General features: G+C 56.0%; 1 protein-coding gene across 8 annotated transcripts; it reads right to left on the bottom strand.

The window, feature by feature from the left end:
• Positions 1–9,176: 9,176 nt before the first annotated feature.
• On the bottom strand, positions 9,177–16,649 carry KIF12 (kinesin family member 12). Of its 8 annotated transcripts, none has more exons than XM_045197071.3 (19): positions 16,558–16,649; positions 16,007–16,072; positions 15,838–15,916; positions 15,554–15,681; positions 15,375–15,450; positions 14,912–15,046; positions 14,596–14,731; positions 13,707–13,798; positions 13,415–13,565; positions 12,733–12,851; positions 12,546–12,650; positions 11,893–11,995; positions 11,721–11,811; positions 11,438–11,524; positions 10,956–11,046; positions 10,781–10,885; positions 10,120–10,220; positions 9,911–10,029; positions 9,177–9,601 (listed from the first exon to the last, which is right to left on the bottom strand). In XM_045197071.3, exons 3-19 carry the CDS (start codon positions 15,904–15,906, stop codon positions 9,462–9,464), a joined length of 1,848 nt encoding a protein of 615 aa, XP_045053006.2. In that variant the 5' UTR covers positions 15,907–15,916; positions 16,007–16,072; positions 16,558–16,649; the 3' UTR covers positions 9,177–9,461. The 8 variants fall into 8 exon arrangements, with proteins under 8 accessions (XP_045053006.2, XP_045053002.2, XP_045053003.2 ...); XM_045197067.2 differs by lacking the exon at positions 16,558–16,649 and adding an exon at positions 16,165–16,319; XM_045197068.2 differs by lacking the exon at positions 16,558–16,649 and adding an exon at positions 16,165–16,319 and having other exon boundaries at positions 13,415–13,562.
• Between the last annotated feature and the right edge of the window lie 438 nt (positions 16,650–17,087).

Here is a 17,087-nt window from a genome sequence, read left to right as displayed (position 1 = left end):
ATAACAGTCCCCATTCCGTCTCCCGAGGGGTCAAGTGAGGCCATGTGTATGACAGTCCACTGTCTTACCTGTGTGATAGACTCTGGGTGTGTCTGTCTTTGGAGAAACCAGGCCTGGTATAAGATGAAACATAACCATGAGTCACTAATAGGAGTAGAGCGCCCTATTAAGGTTGGGTGCAGTGTACCGGGAGGACCCCTCTGATCTTCACAACATTATTAGGGTTGTCAACCCCATTGGCTCATGGGAAGCCCAAGGCCCACGGGCTGAAGAACAATGTGGGCCTCTTTGGACAGGGCTGCTCATTCAGACACACAGCCTGTCCTGGGGGAGGGGAGAGGCCGGAGGCCTGACTAGGATGTTGATTTCTTCTCCTGCCTCCAGGGATGTTTGCTCTCCTGAGATTATTAACCAGCACAAACAGAGGGAGCAATCTCTGCCAGGACCCACTGGACTTTGAGCTGCTTTTTAAAAATTAACCCTGGGAGGGACACAAAGATGCACCGCTGGCAGTGCGGTCAGGAGGGGCTGCGCCCTCTTCCCACCCTGGACACTGGGGCAGGGTGGGGAGGGCGGCTTTGGGGCCACTGCCCGCTTAGGGGATCCAGAAACCCAAGAGTCCACAGGAACTGGACAGGTTCCAGAATCATTTTGAGGGGAGGGGAAGGGCCTGCCCCTTCCAGGAAGCCTCAGAGCCTGAGAGGTGCCCTGAGAAGTGGGGAAGGGAGGCCTCATTTTCAGATGAAAATGTGTGTTCAGAGAGGGAATGGGACTTGTTCAAGGTCATCCAGCTCATGGCCGGCTGGGGGTCAGATCGACCTGACTTCCAGCACCCCGCTTTTCCCCATCACTTATTCATTCGTCCACTCTTTCCGTCACCAAATACACGCTGGGTGCGCGTCAGTGAGGATAGTACCGGGCTCTCAGAGCTCACTCCTGGTCAGGGTGGGAGGGAGGAGGCAGGAGGAGATGATTAGACAGAATGGTGACTGCAGCGATGGGGAAGCCAAGGCCAGAGGAGGCAGTCTAACCCGATGAGGGGGACTTAGCCAGACAGAAGTGCATGGGGTGCGTGGGGGGAGAGGGTAGTCCAGACAGAAGGAACAGCAACTAGAAAGGCTTAGAGGAGGAAGATGGAGAGAGAGGGAGAGAGAGATGCATTTGGAATACAAAAACCAAACCAACCAAAAACCATAGGTCTGGAGCTTGGGGGACAGAGGGGCATGGCCACATGAGGCTGTGGGTGTGGCTGAGGCCCAGCACTTAGGACTGTGGTACCAGGCCGAGGTGCTTGCTCCTTGTCTGGAGTGTATGGGGAGCACTGGTGGGTTTTCAGAAGTGAGTGGCCATTCTGATTCCTAATCAGGGGAAACCAATGAGGAGGCAGTGGAAGTGGGAAGTCCAAGAAAGCAACTCCCTAGGAGTTTTCCAAGAAGCTGGGGCACTGGGACTTGGTGACTGGACCAGCAGGGACATCAAGGATATTGGGCAGAACTCAGACCAAAAGGTGTGGTCAAGATTCGGGCCTTTCTCTGCTCGTGGTGGAGGGGGATGGCAGGGTGACCTTCCTTCCCCTATGAGGAGGTGTCTAGTTGCAGACTTTGCCCCAAATGCTTGACCCTGCCCAGCTCCCTCGGACTTGGAGCCAAAGCCTGTCCATTCATGGCCAAGCTGGAGGTGAGCAGCACCCAGGACTCCGTGACAGGCGATAGGAGAGGAGGTATCCTCACTGCCCTGTGATTTCTAGACTTTGGTACTTGTTCCCCACCCTTGTCCCAAAAAGCTAGGCCTTCAGAGACTTGGGTCTCAGTTCTTGAAACTTGCTGGGTGACCGTGGGGGCAGTCCTTCCCTTTCTGGCCTTGCCTTCCTCATCTAGACCTCCAAACGAGGGTAATAGTAACTCACTTGACAGGACTTAAATAGAACCAGAGGAGGGGCATTTGTGAAAGTGCTCCCCAGGTGTACACAATGGAGGGGCGATATCATCCCAGGCACTCAGCACGCAGAGGCTGCAGAAAGGCATGCGCAACCCGTGTCCATTAGAGGGCAGCAGAGGACTTCTGGAAAGACCACAGGTTTGCTCACAGATGCACAGTTCAGACCAGGAACCAGATGCTAAGGCAAAGGCCCATTGAACTGTTCTGGCCAGAGAAGTTCTTACCGCAGCCTGTTGAAAATGGTGAGTGTAAAACAGCCAGCTTCTACTTTGCCTATCCCACCCTGGCTACAGAGTAGGATGCTTAGGTGAGGCCCCTTTAAAAAGAGTTCCCTGGGAGATCCTCCAGCTAAGCCAGAATTGGGTACCCCTGCTGTAGACCACAAGGTGGCTGTAATCTGAATAATCATGTGATTAAGGCTCTACCATATGTGATGTGCCAGACTCCATGCCAAGCACTCCACAAGCACATCTCCTTACTGAATCCTCCCTTTAAGGTTCTATCATTTTACTATGATGGCAGTCATACTAGCAGATGGGGAAACTGAGGCTGAGAGACCAGGTGATCCAGTGTCAAAGGGCACCCAGCCAGTGAGTAGCGAAATCAAACCCAGATCTGTCTCACTATCACCCAAGTCACTGTGCCGACCTGCCAAGCCCTGTTCCTGATACACAGCAGGGCCTTGGGCCTTGTACTTTCAGCAACCTCGGGCAGGGAGTGCGCTGTTCCCCTTCACCGATTCCCCACACCTGGAGCCAGGCTTATGTGAGTCTGGCTCTCCCTTCCCCAGCCAAGAGCATGCTCATAGTCTGCCTCCCTGCAATCTGACCCTTCTCTTCCTCTTCAGGGCCTAACACAGTGCTGGGCACTTAGTAGGTGCTCAGTGAACACGTGCTAATTGACTTACTTAGAACCGTGAAGTCAGACCCCAATAAGGACCACCCAACGAGAAGACAGCTGAGAGCAACTGGGAGGTTGAATCCTCCCCAAGTCTAAGATAATGATCAGTGGGTGAGTGGCTGATACCACGAATGATGCAATTTAAAAAGCAAAGAGCCCTTGTTCGGTAGTGGCTTCCTTGTGTTGATTTTGCATTAGTCTGTGTATCGGGGGGGGGGGGGGGGGGGGATTTGCAAGGCTTCGTCCCCCAGAGTGATGGTCAAGCAGCTGAACTTTGCACCCAGACAGACCTAGTTTCTGGTCATGGCCGGGACCCCTTCCCGCCTGTTTGATCTTAAGTTACTCCACCTTTCTGAATCTGAGTCTTTTCCTGTGTTAAAGGGGGGTAAAAAGAGCTCAAAGGGATGTAGAAGAACTAAATGATGAGAAACGTGTCCTCTTGTTGCTCTTTGGAGACAGCCGAGCAAACGCACAGCAGTAAGTGCTAGGCCTGGGTGGAGGTGCCCTGGGTGGAAGGCGCCCTTAGGTGTTGCCAAATTAGCTTCCTGATTGTGAGAGTGGGTGGCTTAGCCTGGAGAGGCAAAAAGTGAGACATTGGAGCTGTGTCCTCTGGCTGCCCCAGGGACAGAGCTTGTGGCCCAGGGTCTGGCTCCCCTTGCACCCCGGAAGAAAGGGCTCCCAGAGGAATAATTTTCCAGAGGTCTGTCTGCATCCAAGAAGAGGACACATGCATTTCCTGCTCTTTTCAGGCTGGTCTCATCTGTCCATTGTAGCAGGACCTCCAGGGGCCAGCCTGACTCCTGGCTGACCGAGCTGACATCACCCAGTGTCCTGGGAGGGACTAAAATAGCTCTTTTCAGAAGCCACAAGGCAAGCTAGACTCTTGCGCAAGGCGTACTGGCCTTTCTTCAATGAAGAAAGTGATGTCTCCCGGTCAGCTGCCCTGGAAGGGGAGCAGGGACTCTTTCGCAGCTCTTTCCCTGGGCACGAGTCCTGAATGGGCACTTCTGTCCCCAGAAGAGTCCTTGAAGGAAGACGCCAGTAGAGCTGGATGTCAACAAGTTTATGAGTCTGTAGAACTGGAGTCCAGATATGAATGCAATTCCTCTCCCGTGAGTATAGGAACGGTGAGGTGTTTGTGCTGAGAGCATCCGTTTGTCATAAAAACCAGCAATAGCAACTAGCATTTACACAGCACTGACTGCACGCCAGGCTCTGTCCTAACAGTTTATATGGATCCACTCTTTCAATCCTCACATCATGCCCTATGAGCACATATTAACATCTCACAGGGTAAACCAAACTTATCCCCATGTTGCGGAGGAGGAGACTGAGGTTCAGAGATGTCGACTGCTTTGCCCGGGCTCCCACAGCCATATGTTGGCAGACTGAGGCTGAGGGAGGGAGTGGGTATGCCCAAGATTCTGTGGCCTGGATTCCCCCCAGATCTCCAGCCCGGGCCCCATCCACCACACAAGGGCCAACCTTAGGGGTTCATTTTGAATTCTCTGAGTTACAGCACAGGCTTCCCAGAATCCTGCTTCACTGGACAGTTTGTAAAAAATTCCTTTATCTTTGGGGTTGGTGAGGGTTCTTCCATGGACAGAAAAACCTTGGGAGGTCCCTTCCTCTGCCCCCTCAAAGACGTCTGCAGGGTCTGGCCCTGCCGGGTCATGCTGGGCTTTCATGCAGACCGATTTACCCCGGGAGGCTGCTCCATGTGGTCAGAGGTTCCTGGGTTGGACAGAAACTGCTCCTCTGTTTGCCCTTCCTCTGTGGTCCTACTGGGTGGCACTTGGCACTGTGGTTGAGAACACGTATTCAGGAGCCAGACCACTCCATTGCAAATCCCACTCTGCTGCCTTCTAGCTCTACGACCTTGGAAAAGGTCCCAGACCTCTTCTTGGCTTGGTTCCCTATTGGCAACATGAGGATAATAATAGTACCTACTTCACAGAGCTGTCGTGAGCAATGAATGGGTTAATACCCGGCAAGTACTGGGAACAACGCTCCCACCACAGAAATTTGCTAATCGTTATTTGTTCCATTACTAGTAATTGTCACTTTTATTGTCCTTTCCCCCGATTGCCTGGAAGCTCCTTGGGAACAGGTCAGGCCAGGGTCCCCCCTGCCTAGTAGAGCAGGTCTGGCCTTCAGGTAGGGACTTAATAAATGTGTGACGGGTGAGAGGATGCGACCAGAGCTGTGAGCTGAGGGAAGGTTCTTGAGAAAGACACCTCTGGCCAGCTTCCTCCACGACCAGCCCCTGCAGAAGTCAGCGATGGCCAGGGGGCTTGTCTGGCTCACGTAGGTCCGTTGCAGCATGCTTAGAACCCAGGTCCCCTGACCCCAGTCCTGGTCTCCGACCACAGCACCAACAGGCCCCCAATTTCCAGTAGCTTCTGCTCCTTGTTTCATGGCAAGACCACCCCTACCTGCCCAACCTGGCTGCACCTGTTTGTTTGCTTAAAATAAAGGGAGATGAGATTTTGGAAGCTCAATAAGAAGGTGGAAATGGAAAAAGTCCTCTAAGAGAACACAAAATATCTTTCCAAGCAGCCAAAATGAACCTTTTGTGCATAACATTAAATAAGTATGAATTTGGGGCACATGCATCCTTAGACAAAGGGAAGACAGACCCCGAGTGAGACAAGGCTGGGCACAGCCGGGCTGTGAGAGAAGGCTGCTGCGGCCAAAACAGACAGAGGGACAGGCACAGGGTGTTCCTGGCAGGACGGTCTTCACATGCTCTCACACTGACTTTCCCTCTTGGGAGTCACGTGGGGCTTGGCCACCCAGATGAGACCTCAGAGCCTTTAACACAAGACTCTACAGGAGCGCTCTTCCTGAAGCTTGTGCCATCCGACAACCCATCATGCATCAGCAAAGAGTTGGGACCCCTAAGGATCTGGAAAACCCAAACGGGGGTCTAGACATCTAGCTCACTCACTCTCTAGACTTGCCAGCATTCTAGAAACTTATGGATGACCCTCTGAGCTCTGGTGAACCTCCCCACCCCCAGCCAAAGATCCCAGGGAATCCCTTCCAACTTCTATATGATCTTTCAAAATTTCAGAGAGATCTTTTCGGGATTTGGGATTCTGGGAAATCCCTACAATATTTTGGAATTTCTGAGAGCTGCCCCCAATTCTAACGTTCTGAGGTACCAGAGACCACGTTCTAAGTTGGACTGTTCTGGAGTACTACCTTATTTCATGGGGCCAAAGAACTCCCACATTCCAGCATTCTGGGAAAGGCCCATAGCTTTCAGGGTTCCAGAAGCATCCTCTGCAATTCACCTGTTATCAGTAAGGCCCCTGGAGGTGAAGAGTCCTGATATGTTACTGGGTGTTGTGGAATTCCTCTGGTGTTCTGGGATTCTGGACAAGCAGCAGCTCTAGAGTGAGGATGCAGACAGGGAAGTGGACACAGGGCTTATGAGACGGCTGTAGCGCAGACTTAGCCCTTTGAGTCCCAAGTCTGCCTCTGGGAAAGTAAGCGGGGGCTCACTGAGCTGGAACTAGGGAACTGGAAAATCGTGGCTGGCTCCAGCAGGAGAAGGGATCATCCAAACACAGACCAGCAACAGCCAAGGACCCCTGGGTGGTCCCTGACCACCCTTCCAAGGCAGCTAAGAAGAGTCTCCGCTCAGTGCCAGGGCCCACCCCTGCCCAAGGCTGGTGGGCCTGAGGCTGCAGACCTCCCAGCAATCAGGGTATGAGGCAGCGAGTAAGATAAGGGCTCTGGCAGGGGAGGAGCCCAGGCTCAAACCTGCGGAGCCACCCAAGCAGATGTGCTTCACCTAGGGCAGAAAATTACCGAGAGCAGACAAGCGACTTTATGGCGTGAATCAGGCTCACCCTCCTCCCCTCCTTCAGGTCTCTGTACAGGTGTCACCTGCATGAGACCTCCCCTGTCCCCCTTACTTGGAGCTGCACCTGCTCTGGCAGGTGGACCTCCCTATTCTATTTTGCTCCACGGCATTTATCACCACCTGACTTCCCATGTGTTCTGTCCATTTTCTTGCTTTTTGTCTGTCTTCCACGGGGGAAGGATTTTTATGCTGTGTTTTTATGCTATTTCAATGCTGGCTCAAAGTGGGTTCTCAATAAATATTTGTTGATTTTTTTTTTAAACTCAGATTGTCAATTCCGTGGAATTGTTGTGCTGACTACAAGTTGCTTTTGGCTAACTCGTCTGCAACAGGCAAAGCCTCAAGCTGTTGTCTTTCCATACATCAGTGGGTTTAATCCCATGACCATCCCGTGAGGGGCTATTACTGTGTCCATTCTGCAGGTGAGGCCTCTCAGGCTTGGAGCAGTTAAGTCACCTGCCCAGGATCACCCATGGATAAGTGATAATGCTGGGATTTGCACTTGTGTGGCTCAGTCTGTGGACTTAACCACAGCTACCTCCATCTGGCCCAGCTGCCTGTGGTATCTGCTGTTACCCGTGATCCCTGGGCTCTGCCTCTGTGGACACTGGCCACCCACAGTCACCACTGTTGAACACCCCTAATACTCTGTCACAAGTCTTGCCTTTCAATTCCTGGCCACTGGGGGCTCCAACCTGACCTGACCCTGATGGCCCATTTCAGGGACCATCCCTGCAGAGAGAATCTCAGTCACTGGCTCTATATTGGGGAAGGCTCAGAGAGGCCAAGTAGCCTGCCCTAAGTCACACAGCATGCTCAAGCGTAACCCTGAGGCACCTTGCTTTGTCTGTGGGCCCTCACTCTTCTGGGGATCGGAGGGCATCATTAGGGAACATCCCTAGGGTTATTTTCTAGCGTGGTAGGTAGGAAAGCCCTGGGTCTTTGCTTGCTTGGCCTTGTGCTGGGTGGTGGGGTGGGAGCAATGGGACTCAATTTCTTCAGGCCAGGCCTGTGGGCAAGTCTGGGCACTGTCCCAGTGATGACTGCGACTCCCTCCCCAGGGGCATCCCCAGGCTCCCTGCTCCTCCCCAGGCACCCCGGCCTCAGCCTGCTCCTCCCCGGTGCTCCCCACACCTGTGACTGAGGCTGGCCTGCTTGGTCGGTGCCTTGCTGGAGCCCAGGGTCCAGGCCTCAGCTGATTCCAACCTGAGGCCTGGCTCAGGTACTTCTGGTTGAGGAATTTCATCACCCACACTGGTCATTTTACTGGTGAGCCTCCAGCTCACCCTCACCAGTCGGCCCACCTGCCACGGTGGCTGGTATGACCTCAATGCAAATCTAAGCTGGTGACTCCTCAAGACACCTCTGTAGTTCCCCTTTGCCCTCCGGACAAGCCCCAACTTCAGATGTGGCCCACAAGGCCAGGCGCTTCCTGGTGCTGGCCACGTTTGGAACCTCAAGGTCTCTGGGCCTTTGCCTCGACAGCCCTTCCACCTGCCCTGGGCCGGCTGCTGTTTACTCTCTGAGCCTTAATCATCGTTCTTGAGCAACCCTTCCCGGATCCCTCAGAGTTCCTGATTGGGTGACCCTCCTCTGTGCCTCCAGTACCCTGGCTTCCCCTTCAGAGCACTTGTGTGAGGTGGTAAAGGTCTGTCTGTCTGTTCCCCACCAGAGTGTGAGCTCCCTGGGCAAAGCCAGCTTGTCCCTTGCCAGTCTTTCCATCGCCTTGATTTGCAGTTGATGCCAGTGGTGTTTCTGAATGAGTGAATGTATGAACCAACAGAGGAATCAGCCATCTGGGGCTCGGTTTCCCTAACTATAAAATGGGAGAGTTAGGTTAGCCTTGTGGCTCTCGTTGTAATGAGGTCCTCTACTGGCACCTCCAATTTCTCAGGTCATGTTGGGACTTCCCCTTAATTGTAGACCCAGAATGGTCTACAGCCTCCTGGGCACTGTACCCGGAATCATGAGGTTCCTCACCTCCATGACCCTTGCCAGAGCTCAGTAGGACAGGGAGCCGTGTCCCCTATCTAACTGACCGAACACCAGAAAGTGGTCTAGGGAGAGGGCAGGACTTGCCAAGGGTCTCAGAGCAGGTCTGTGGCATCAGAACTTGGGGCTCATGATCCTTCCAGCACCAGGGCACATGCAGCCAGCACAGAGAAGCACGCCCCGCACTCCACCACCTGCCCCAGGTCCAGGCCAAATCAGTTTCCTTCACATCTCCTTCCTGGAGCTGCTCATCTTTCCATTTCCCCGTGGTGTCCCAGTGACACAGAATAGTTGCTCAGTTAAAAAGTGTGTAATACACGAAAGAGATGGAAATCTGGAATATTCCTGACCAGAAGGGGACACACCCTTCTGCCAAGAATCTTTGCCTCGTCTTCCTCAGTCCCCCAAGAACTCCTCCCCTCTAGGATGTCCCCATGGCAAGTGACTACCCGAAGGACAGGACCCACCAGACTGGGAGCTGAGGCCTCTTTATTGGAATGCACATTTCATGACCTGCTGCCTGGTTTCTCCTGAATCCAGTCTCATGTCTCATAGTCTGGGGTGGCACCCTCTCTTTGCTCCCCCAAACTGCCCTTTGGCCCTCACCCCCTGGCCCTCAGGAACTGTCCTTGCCCAGCCAGCCAGCAGAACAGACCGGCAGCTGCTACCCCTGTTTAATAGATGGGGAGACTGCAGCCCCAGAGCAAAGAGCCCAGCCCAAGGTCGCATGGTGGTCTCCTGGGCTTCTGTTTTGCCCTCAGCAGGGAGGGAGGACTCGGCTGGGGCTCTGTGTACCCTCATGGGAGGGTGGCTGGCTCCGGCCGCGTCGCAGGGAGCTGCTGATCTGGTCTCTGAGGGCCTCCAGTCTCCGGGCCAGGTTTGGAACTGTGGCCCCACCTGAGGGGCATGGTGAGACTTGAGGCCTGCACTATCCTGGGTTTATCGGGTCCCAACGTCCTCTGGGGAAGTCTCAGGGGGTACCCACTTGCCTCTGCCCCCCACATACACCATGGGCTCTGGTATACATCTAGGCCTGAAGGTGACCCTAGGAAGAGAATTCCAAGTTTGGAAACTAGAAAGGCCTTAGAAATTACCACTCAGCACATGCCCTGTTCCAGAAATGGAAAGACTAAGGTCTGAAGAGGGTGGGTTCTGGCCTAGGATCACAGAAAACACTAGTGGCTCCTCCCTCTTTCCCTTCTTCACCTCTCAGCACTGGCGACGTGTTTGGGGGCCCCATGGGCAGGGGCGGTGCAGAAGGTACCACCTCCTCCTCGGTGAGGATCTCCGCCAGGACTCGGGTCTGAGTCCAGTCGCTGTGACTCCTGGGCCAGGGTGAGTTGGGTGGTGGAGGTGAGCCTTCATGTTCCAAGGCCTCTCCCTCCTCCACCCCAGCTCCCCAGGGCCGGGCCCACCTCTCTCTTGGGCATTTGGCAGAGCCAGGGCTGCATGGCGGTGCCCAGGGTGGGGGCCGGGCAGACAGGGTCATGCCATCTGGGGCCTCAGCGCCAAACACCTGCAGGAAAGACCAGAGCCGACACTGGGTGACTCAGTCCTGTCTCCCTGTGCTGCATTTCCCTGGTGCCAAGCACAACACCACCGTCCCTGCCACACCTGCCTGGTGAGGCACCACATATGACAGATGGGCATAAAGGGGTAAGGTCTTGGGCACTTTTCCTGTGGGCAGCAGGGGGCCCTGGTCACGTACTCTCTGGAGACTAGAACTCCCTGAGGACAGGGACCTTGTCCAGTCTGTACCAAACAGCTTGGGGGAGAGTCAGTGAGCGAGTGAGCGAACACATGAATAAGCAGATGCACACGGGAAGAATATGTAAGTGAATGAATGAATAAGCAAATGGCAGAGAGAGTTTCTAAAAGAAGGAAAGATGGGGAGGAGCAGGAGGTAAACAGTGATTGTAACCCTGAGCAGAAGGAGCCCAAAGCCAGCCACTTGCCCCCATGACCCAGCCTGGGACCCTGGAGGCCCTTGAGCTCTGGAGCCTCCTGAACTGATCCCCTAGATCAAGGTCTCCAGTTCTCCTGGACTTCCCTCAGCCCTACCTGGGCCTTTCCTACCTGGGGCAGGTGGAGCTCCCTCCGTGGGCAGGCCCAGTGGGCCGGCGGTGCTCGGCACAGGGGGCAGAAGTGGCAGCAGGGGCAGACGCACAGGGGTGGCAGGGCCTGCAAGAGGGTATGTCAGAGGTTCCCTGTCATGCCTGCCCCTCCCCATTCAGGCTGGGTAGAGACTCACATGGCAGGAGGGAGTTGGCACCATCACACAGGGACATGGTGGGGCTGTACCAGGGCAGGGCCGGTGAAGGTAGCAGGCAGAGAGGAGCTGCCTGGAAAGAACAGCAGGGTCTGTGCCTGCAGCCCTCAACCTGACCCACCAGGCTGGCCCCCACGTCCCCCACTTCAACAAACATTCCTGGGGCCCTGACTACGTGCCAGGCACTATTCGCAACACTTTGCACGTGAACTCATTTGATCTGATCTTTCAAACAAGCCTGTAAAGCGGGCACTGTATCATCCCCATTTTACAGAGGAGGGAAACCAGGCAGTGAGAGGTTACACGACTCACCCAAGGTCGCACAGCTAGTAGGTGGCAGAGCTCGAATTTGAACCCAGGCGGTCTGGACCCAGAGGTCAGACTCTTAACCATTCTATTAACCTACCCTTTTCCCACCTGCCCTCTGTCCCAAGGCCTGTCTCTGGGCTGGTGACCGTGCTCACCGCTCCAGCTCGTGGACCTGCTGGGCCAGGATGCGCTGCTCATCCCGGGCCAGGTCCCGGCTACTCTGCAGCTGGCTCTTTTCTTTCCTGGGAAGAATAGATCCCGGGACAGGGACAGGAAGCAGGGCTGGTGGGGGTGTCAGCCAGCACCCCCACTGCAGTGCAGTAAAAACCCCAGCAGGTGGATGGAGCCAGAGGGATTGAGGGACCGGGGAGGGAGGCAGCTTGGCAGGAGCCGCCCAGCAGTGACAGACAGGCACTGAGCCCCCTGGCTGGGCCCTACCTGAGCCTCTCATTCTCCACCATGAACTCCTGGAGCATCCCGTAGAGGTTCCGCTGGGCCCAAGCCACTCGGGTACCACTGAATGCAGAGACTGCAGGGAAGGGGGTGATGGCCGGATCCCCAGGAGCACAGACCCTCTCCACATCCTGCTTCACCCCCAGGGAGCTCATACCCTTGAGGTCCATCTGGCCCAGTTGGGACCGAAGGAGGTGGTTCTCTTCCCGGAGCTGCACTATCTCAGTCTCCAAATGCTGGGGCTGCTTTGCCATAGGGGACTGCAGAGAAAGAGCCCAGAGCTGCCATTTGTGGCCGTGCAAGTCACATGCTGCACGAGGGCTTCCGGGAGTGGGGAGAGAGGGGAGCCCCAAACCAGCCCATGTTTACCCACCAGCCTTGCACCCTGGCACAAGGCTACATCCACCTGGAGGGGGCACCTTGTCCTAACGGCATCAAAGTACCTATGGCCTCGGCTGCATGACTGCAGGGCCCTCTGTAAGCTGGACCCTACTCTAAGTCCAACCCAAAACTCAGTTTGTTTGAACCTTGGTTCAGGTCCTGACCCCAAACGAGACTCCACATCAGACCCCTAACTCGACTCAAACTTAATCATGATACCCACTGAATCATATCCCAAATCAGACTCTAACCTTAGACCTGCCACAACACTGACCATGACCCTGACCCCACCGCATCATCAGGATTTCAGCTCTAATCCTAACTGACTCAGTCCCAGATTTCAGTTGTGACACCAACTCAGGTTCCAACTACTGCCTGGCCCCAGCCATCGTCCCTGCCATCCCTCTGCCTGTGTCTCCCTCCATTCACCTTGGGGGCCTGTGGCTGAGTTGTGACCCGCTGAGCTCGGCTGGCGTATCGCAGGGTGCTGAGAGTCTCAGGAAGGCACTGGGCTGAGGGGGACACGCAGGCCACCTGGGGAGGAGGCCCCTGAGTGTTCCTCCCTGGGAGCCCCTCCCTCAGGCCCCACTCTTCCCTGCCAGCCCCCCTCAGGTACCATGAGGGTGACCCCACGCCCCCCCAGTGAGTCGGCCAGCAGCTTGGTGAGCTTGCTGTCTCGAAACGGAATGTGGCTTTGCTTCCGCCGTGGGTCCAGCAGCAGAGAGATACAGTGACCTGGGTGGGGAGAGTGAGGCCCAGCCAGGTTACAACCCCTGGCCCAAGGCCATGCAGCTGGTCCTTGTAGAACGGGAACCTCCACCCACACCCCCGATGCCCAACAAAGGGCCTGGCCCTCGGCAGGGGCTCAGAAAGTGTCTGACACGTGGACTGAATGGAGAGGAGCTCCCAGAGCATCTCCCCACACACATCCTCTGGGGAGGAAGCGGGAAGACAGGGCAGGTCCCTTCCCCTCAGCCTGCCCAACTGCACAAGGGACAGGCTGAATGTCTGGTGGCTCATACTCTGCACTTGACCGAGTCTACCTCCCAAGTTAGAATGTAGCTTTATTCTTGTAGAATAAAGTTGATGAGGGCTCTAGATTCATCAACAAGGCTTTAGGAGCAGAGGCACAAGTCAACAGCAAGCTAAGGCCAGAAGGAGGCCTGTGGCTCCTGGCCCTCAGCTCTTTATGCACTACAACCCCTCTGGTTCTACTACTGCTCCTATTGCCCCTCTGCTGCATGGACAGCTACAGGTCGGACAAGAGGAGGGACTCAGACCTGGACCCCAGGTCTCACCCAGGGCCAGCAGGCTGCGGTTGATGCTGTTGGCCTCAAGCATCAGCTCCCCACGGGATCCTGTGGCTGCCACCTTCTCACTGCCGGCCAGGTCTACAAAGCACAGCTTCCCACCAGAGGGGGGTTCCCTGGGATCCACAGGAGGCACCTGCTGGGATTGGGGGGTCAGGGCTTGATAGGGATATGGTTTCCACCACGACTTCCTATACACACCCAAGTTGTTTACGCACACAGAGGCGGACCCTTGCTGAGTGGCCCTGGGCCAGCTCCTTCCCCAAGCTGGGACACTCACAGTTTGGCGGCTGACATACAGTGTAAGCAGGGCGTGGCTTCGGCTGGAGGCCTGGTTCAGGGTGTGAGCTGAGCTCCTTCTACGGCTAAGACCTGAAGGGGAAGAGCGTCAGGAACTGGTCCTGGTAGGAAGAGTAGGTGATCACCAATGACAGACAAGGAGCAGAGGTGTCCCGGTGAGGGAGGGCCTAGCCTGTGCAAAGGCACAGTGGCAGGAAAGGAGAATGAGGGGATGTGGGGTCTGGCTCTGGCACAAACAGGCAAGAAGGGGACAGAGAGAACTGAGTGGAAGAATGTCAGTCTGATTCACATTTGATCAACACCTCTTGTATTGCTGTGTGGAGGGAGAGAGGGGGAGCAGAGAGGCCAGCGGGCAGGATAGGATGCTGGGCTGGGCAGGAACCCAGACTCTCAGTACCCTAATGCCTGTCCCAGGGTGGGTGCTCAATAAACACTGGATGAACGGATAGGACTGGAATGGCGGCCCTAGAGGCTAGACTAAGAGTTATGACCTTGGCCTTCAGGACATGGGAAGAGTCTGGAGGGTCTGGAGGGGAAGAGGGATATGGTTTGCTACAGGAAAAGTGCAGATGGGAAGCAGGGAGCCTTGAGATGGCAAGGCCTCTTTGTGGAGGGGGAAAAAAGAAAAAGGCCTGCCTGAGGCAGAGGTGCTGGGCTGGAAAGAGAGGTGGGCCCAGAAAGAGTGTGGAAGGCAAAGCAGCAGGTCTGGGGGGTGTCCTTGCACCATGTCTGAATTGTTGTTTTGCCTGCCCTCACCTCGCACACGGGTCACCACTCCCCAGCCCCAGCAAGGGCCCCTGAGTGCATTCGGTGAACCGTAGAGGGACAGGCTTCCCTGGATCCCAGAGCTCCCCTGAAGTGGCACGTACCCATCTGCAGAAGTTCCATCAGGGCCCCCAGACTCCCAAACTCCACCACCCGCAGCTGCTCCACATAGAAGCCCCGGGTCTTGTTCCAGCGAACAGGGAGGGGCCGGGGAGATCCCAGGCTCAGCAAGTCCCGGACCTGGGAGATGAGGGTGGAGGGTGAGGGAAAGACCCCAAATCCATCCACCCCTACACCTTACCGACAACAGTCCCCCCACCTATTCTGCCCCTTGGCCCAAGCTCCTTGGGAAGCATGGCTTCCATTCAATTGCTCGATTTCTGTTTGTGTCAGTCCCCACCTGCCCATTGTAGACCCCACCTGCTCATTATAGATCTCCAGGTAGGAGGCCTGCAGGGTGACAGGAGCGCCCAGGTGCTGCACGCGGTCTAACAGCCAGGCGAAGGTCCTCTGCATGATGCCAGCCAGGCTGGGGGGTACGGGCACCCCCTCTCCCTGGGGGCAGAAACATTACCACAGTAATAACTACTCTTCCTAGTGCCCCCACTTGTTATGCCCCAGGAACAGTGCCAAGTTCCCATATAATATCTCACTGAATTCTCAGTCAGGACTATAACTTCCATTTTACAGATGAAGACATGGAGAGCTAGTCAGTAAAAGGCACAAAATTTGAACTGCATATTGGGCAAGCGCCCTCACCTCTCTGGGCCTCAGTTTCCTTGTCTGCAAATACAAGGGGCTGAGCTACACTGTCCAAATCTGCGCTGTCGGTAACTCCCCACTGACCCGTGACCTTGGGGAGCTCTTCTTGCGCTCAGCCCACCTGGGGAGGAGGCCCCGTCAGGGTGTAGGTCTTTCCGGAGCCGGTCTGGCCAAAGGTGAAGACGGTGCAGGAGAAGCTGTGGGCAGCGGGGGTGTGTGGCTGGATCCAGGTGGCGGGCTGGGTGCGGCCGAGGGTCAGGGCGGTGCAGGGTTGCGGAGGACCCCCAAGGCCTCACTCACCCGCGCAGCGCCAGCTCCCCGAGTCTCCTGACGCCACATGCCCGGAACACATCCTCCTGCGTGCGCGCCCCATCCAGTACGGCCCCGAAGCGGAATGCCACGTCCGGGCCCCCGCCCGGAGGGCTCACCTGAGGGAGGGGGCAGTGGAAACAGGGTCGGGGCCTAGGGAGGGCGGGGCCTGGACAAAGTTGCCTAGGGGTCAGGATGAGGAGCTCGCTCTTGGGTAGGTTTTTAGGCGCTGGGGTGGGGCTAGGGAGTTGGAGTGGGGTGGGAGGGTCCCTCACCTGCAGAGTCCTGGTCCCTGTGCAGTGCAGCACGCTCTGTTCCCCTCGACGCAGCTCAGCAGCGCTCATGGGACGCACCCTGGGGTCCAACGGGAGGATGCATGGTCCATCCCGAGGTCTCCATCAGCCCCTTCCTCTCTGGGGCACATCCTAGCCAACCTATACCCACCTGAGCACCACCTGGATGGGCGTATCCGGCCCCTCTGGCCCCTGCTCCAGGCTCCGCGCGGGGTCCCTGTGGCAGCAAGGTGAGTTAAACCATCCCTCCATCCAGCGGCTCCTCGGACCTCCCAGAGGCTCCTCGGACCTCCCAGAACTTCTGCTCACCCATCGGGGGATCCGCGCTCCTCCATACCCTGCTTTGTTCACGGAGTTAGCTCTCCCGGAGTCTTGCTCCTTTTCCTCCCCACTGCCCTCCCTTTTCCACCACCGCTGGGACCGGCTATACACACCTCACATCCTCCACCCCCATCCCCCCTTCCCAGGCAGTCATCCATCCGGAAAGGCTCGGCCTACCCAGGGCTTGCTAGTTAAAGATTTACCCACCCTCACCTCTGGTGGAGAAAGTCTTTCCCAAGCTAGGGACCCCTAGCTAGGGCGTTCTAGAGTCTGAAGATCCCTTGCTGTTACCCAATCCCATTAGGAGGGACCACCCAGACCAGCCTCCTCTGTGTACAGATGGGGATACTGAGACAGGGATGGGAAGGGCAAACAGCAAACCTCGGCAGGGCATGGGCCAGGCTCTCCCTACTCTCCCCACATACTCCTCCAGTTTTGTGATCTTCCTCTCCCCTCTCCCCTTCCTAGCAGGTCCAGCTTCTTGGAATCCCCCACCAGAGGAGTGGGAGGGGCCAGGTCTCAGCTCTAGGAAGACAGAGCTGGATTGAGTTCTTGACTGAGTTGACAGAAGGCCCCAAAGCATCTGGTTAAACATTGGGCCACCTGCTTCTCCAATGCCAAGGCTGAGCCAAGGCCAGGACTGGTGTTTAACCCTCTCCTGGCCTGGCTTATGAAAGCAGCACAGATGTCTGTGAGGGTGCTGGGCACTGGGCGGAGGAATCCCCTAGTCCTGCTACAATCCCGTGTGCAGGGAGGCGCTTTGAGGGGAGTTCAGAGGCCAGCAGAGGCAGGGAGGTGAGGGTGGCAGGTGAGGCTTATAGGGCCTCCTAACAGGAAGGATCTAATAGGGAGAGTAACATAGAGCAAAGAGGGACTTGTCCCTGGCTCTGCCACTAACATACCAGAGAGCT

The sequence above is a fragment of the Desmodus rotundus genome, chromosome 1, assembly GCF_022682495.2.
Source record: "Desmodus rotundus isolate HL8 chromosome 1, HLdesRot8A.1, whole genome shotgun sequence".
Lineage (NCBI taxonomy): Eukaryota > Metazoa > Chordata > Mammalia > Chiroptera > Phyllostomidae > Desmodus > Desmodus rotundus.
The sequence above is the reverse complement of the archived record's forward strand: the minus strand, read 5'-3'. Positions and strand labels throughout refer to the sequence as shown.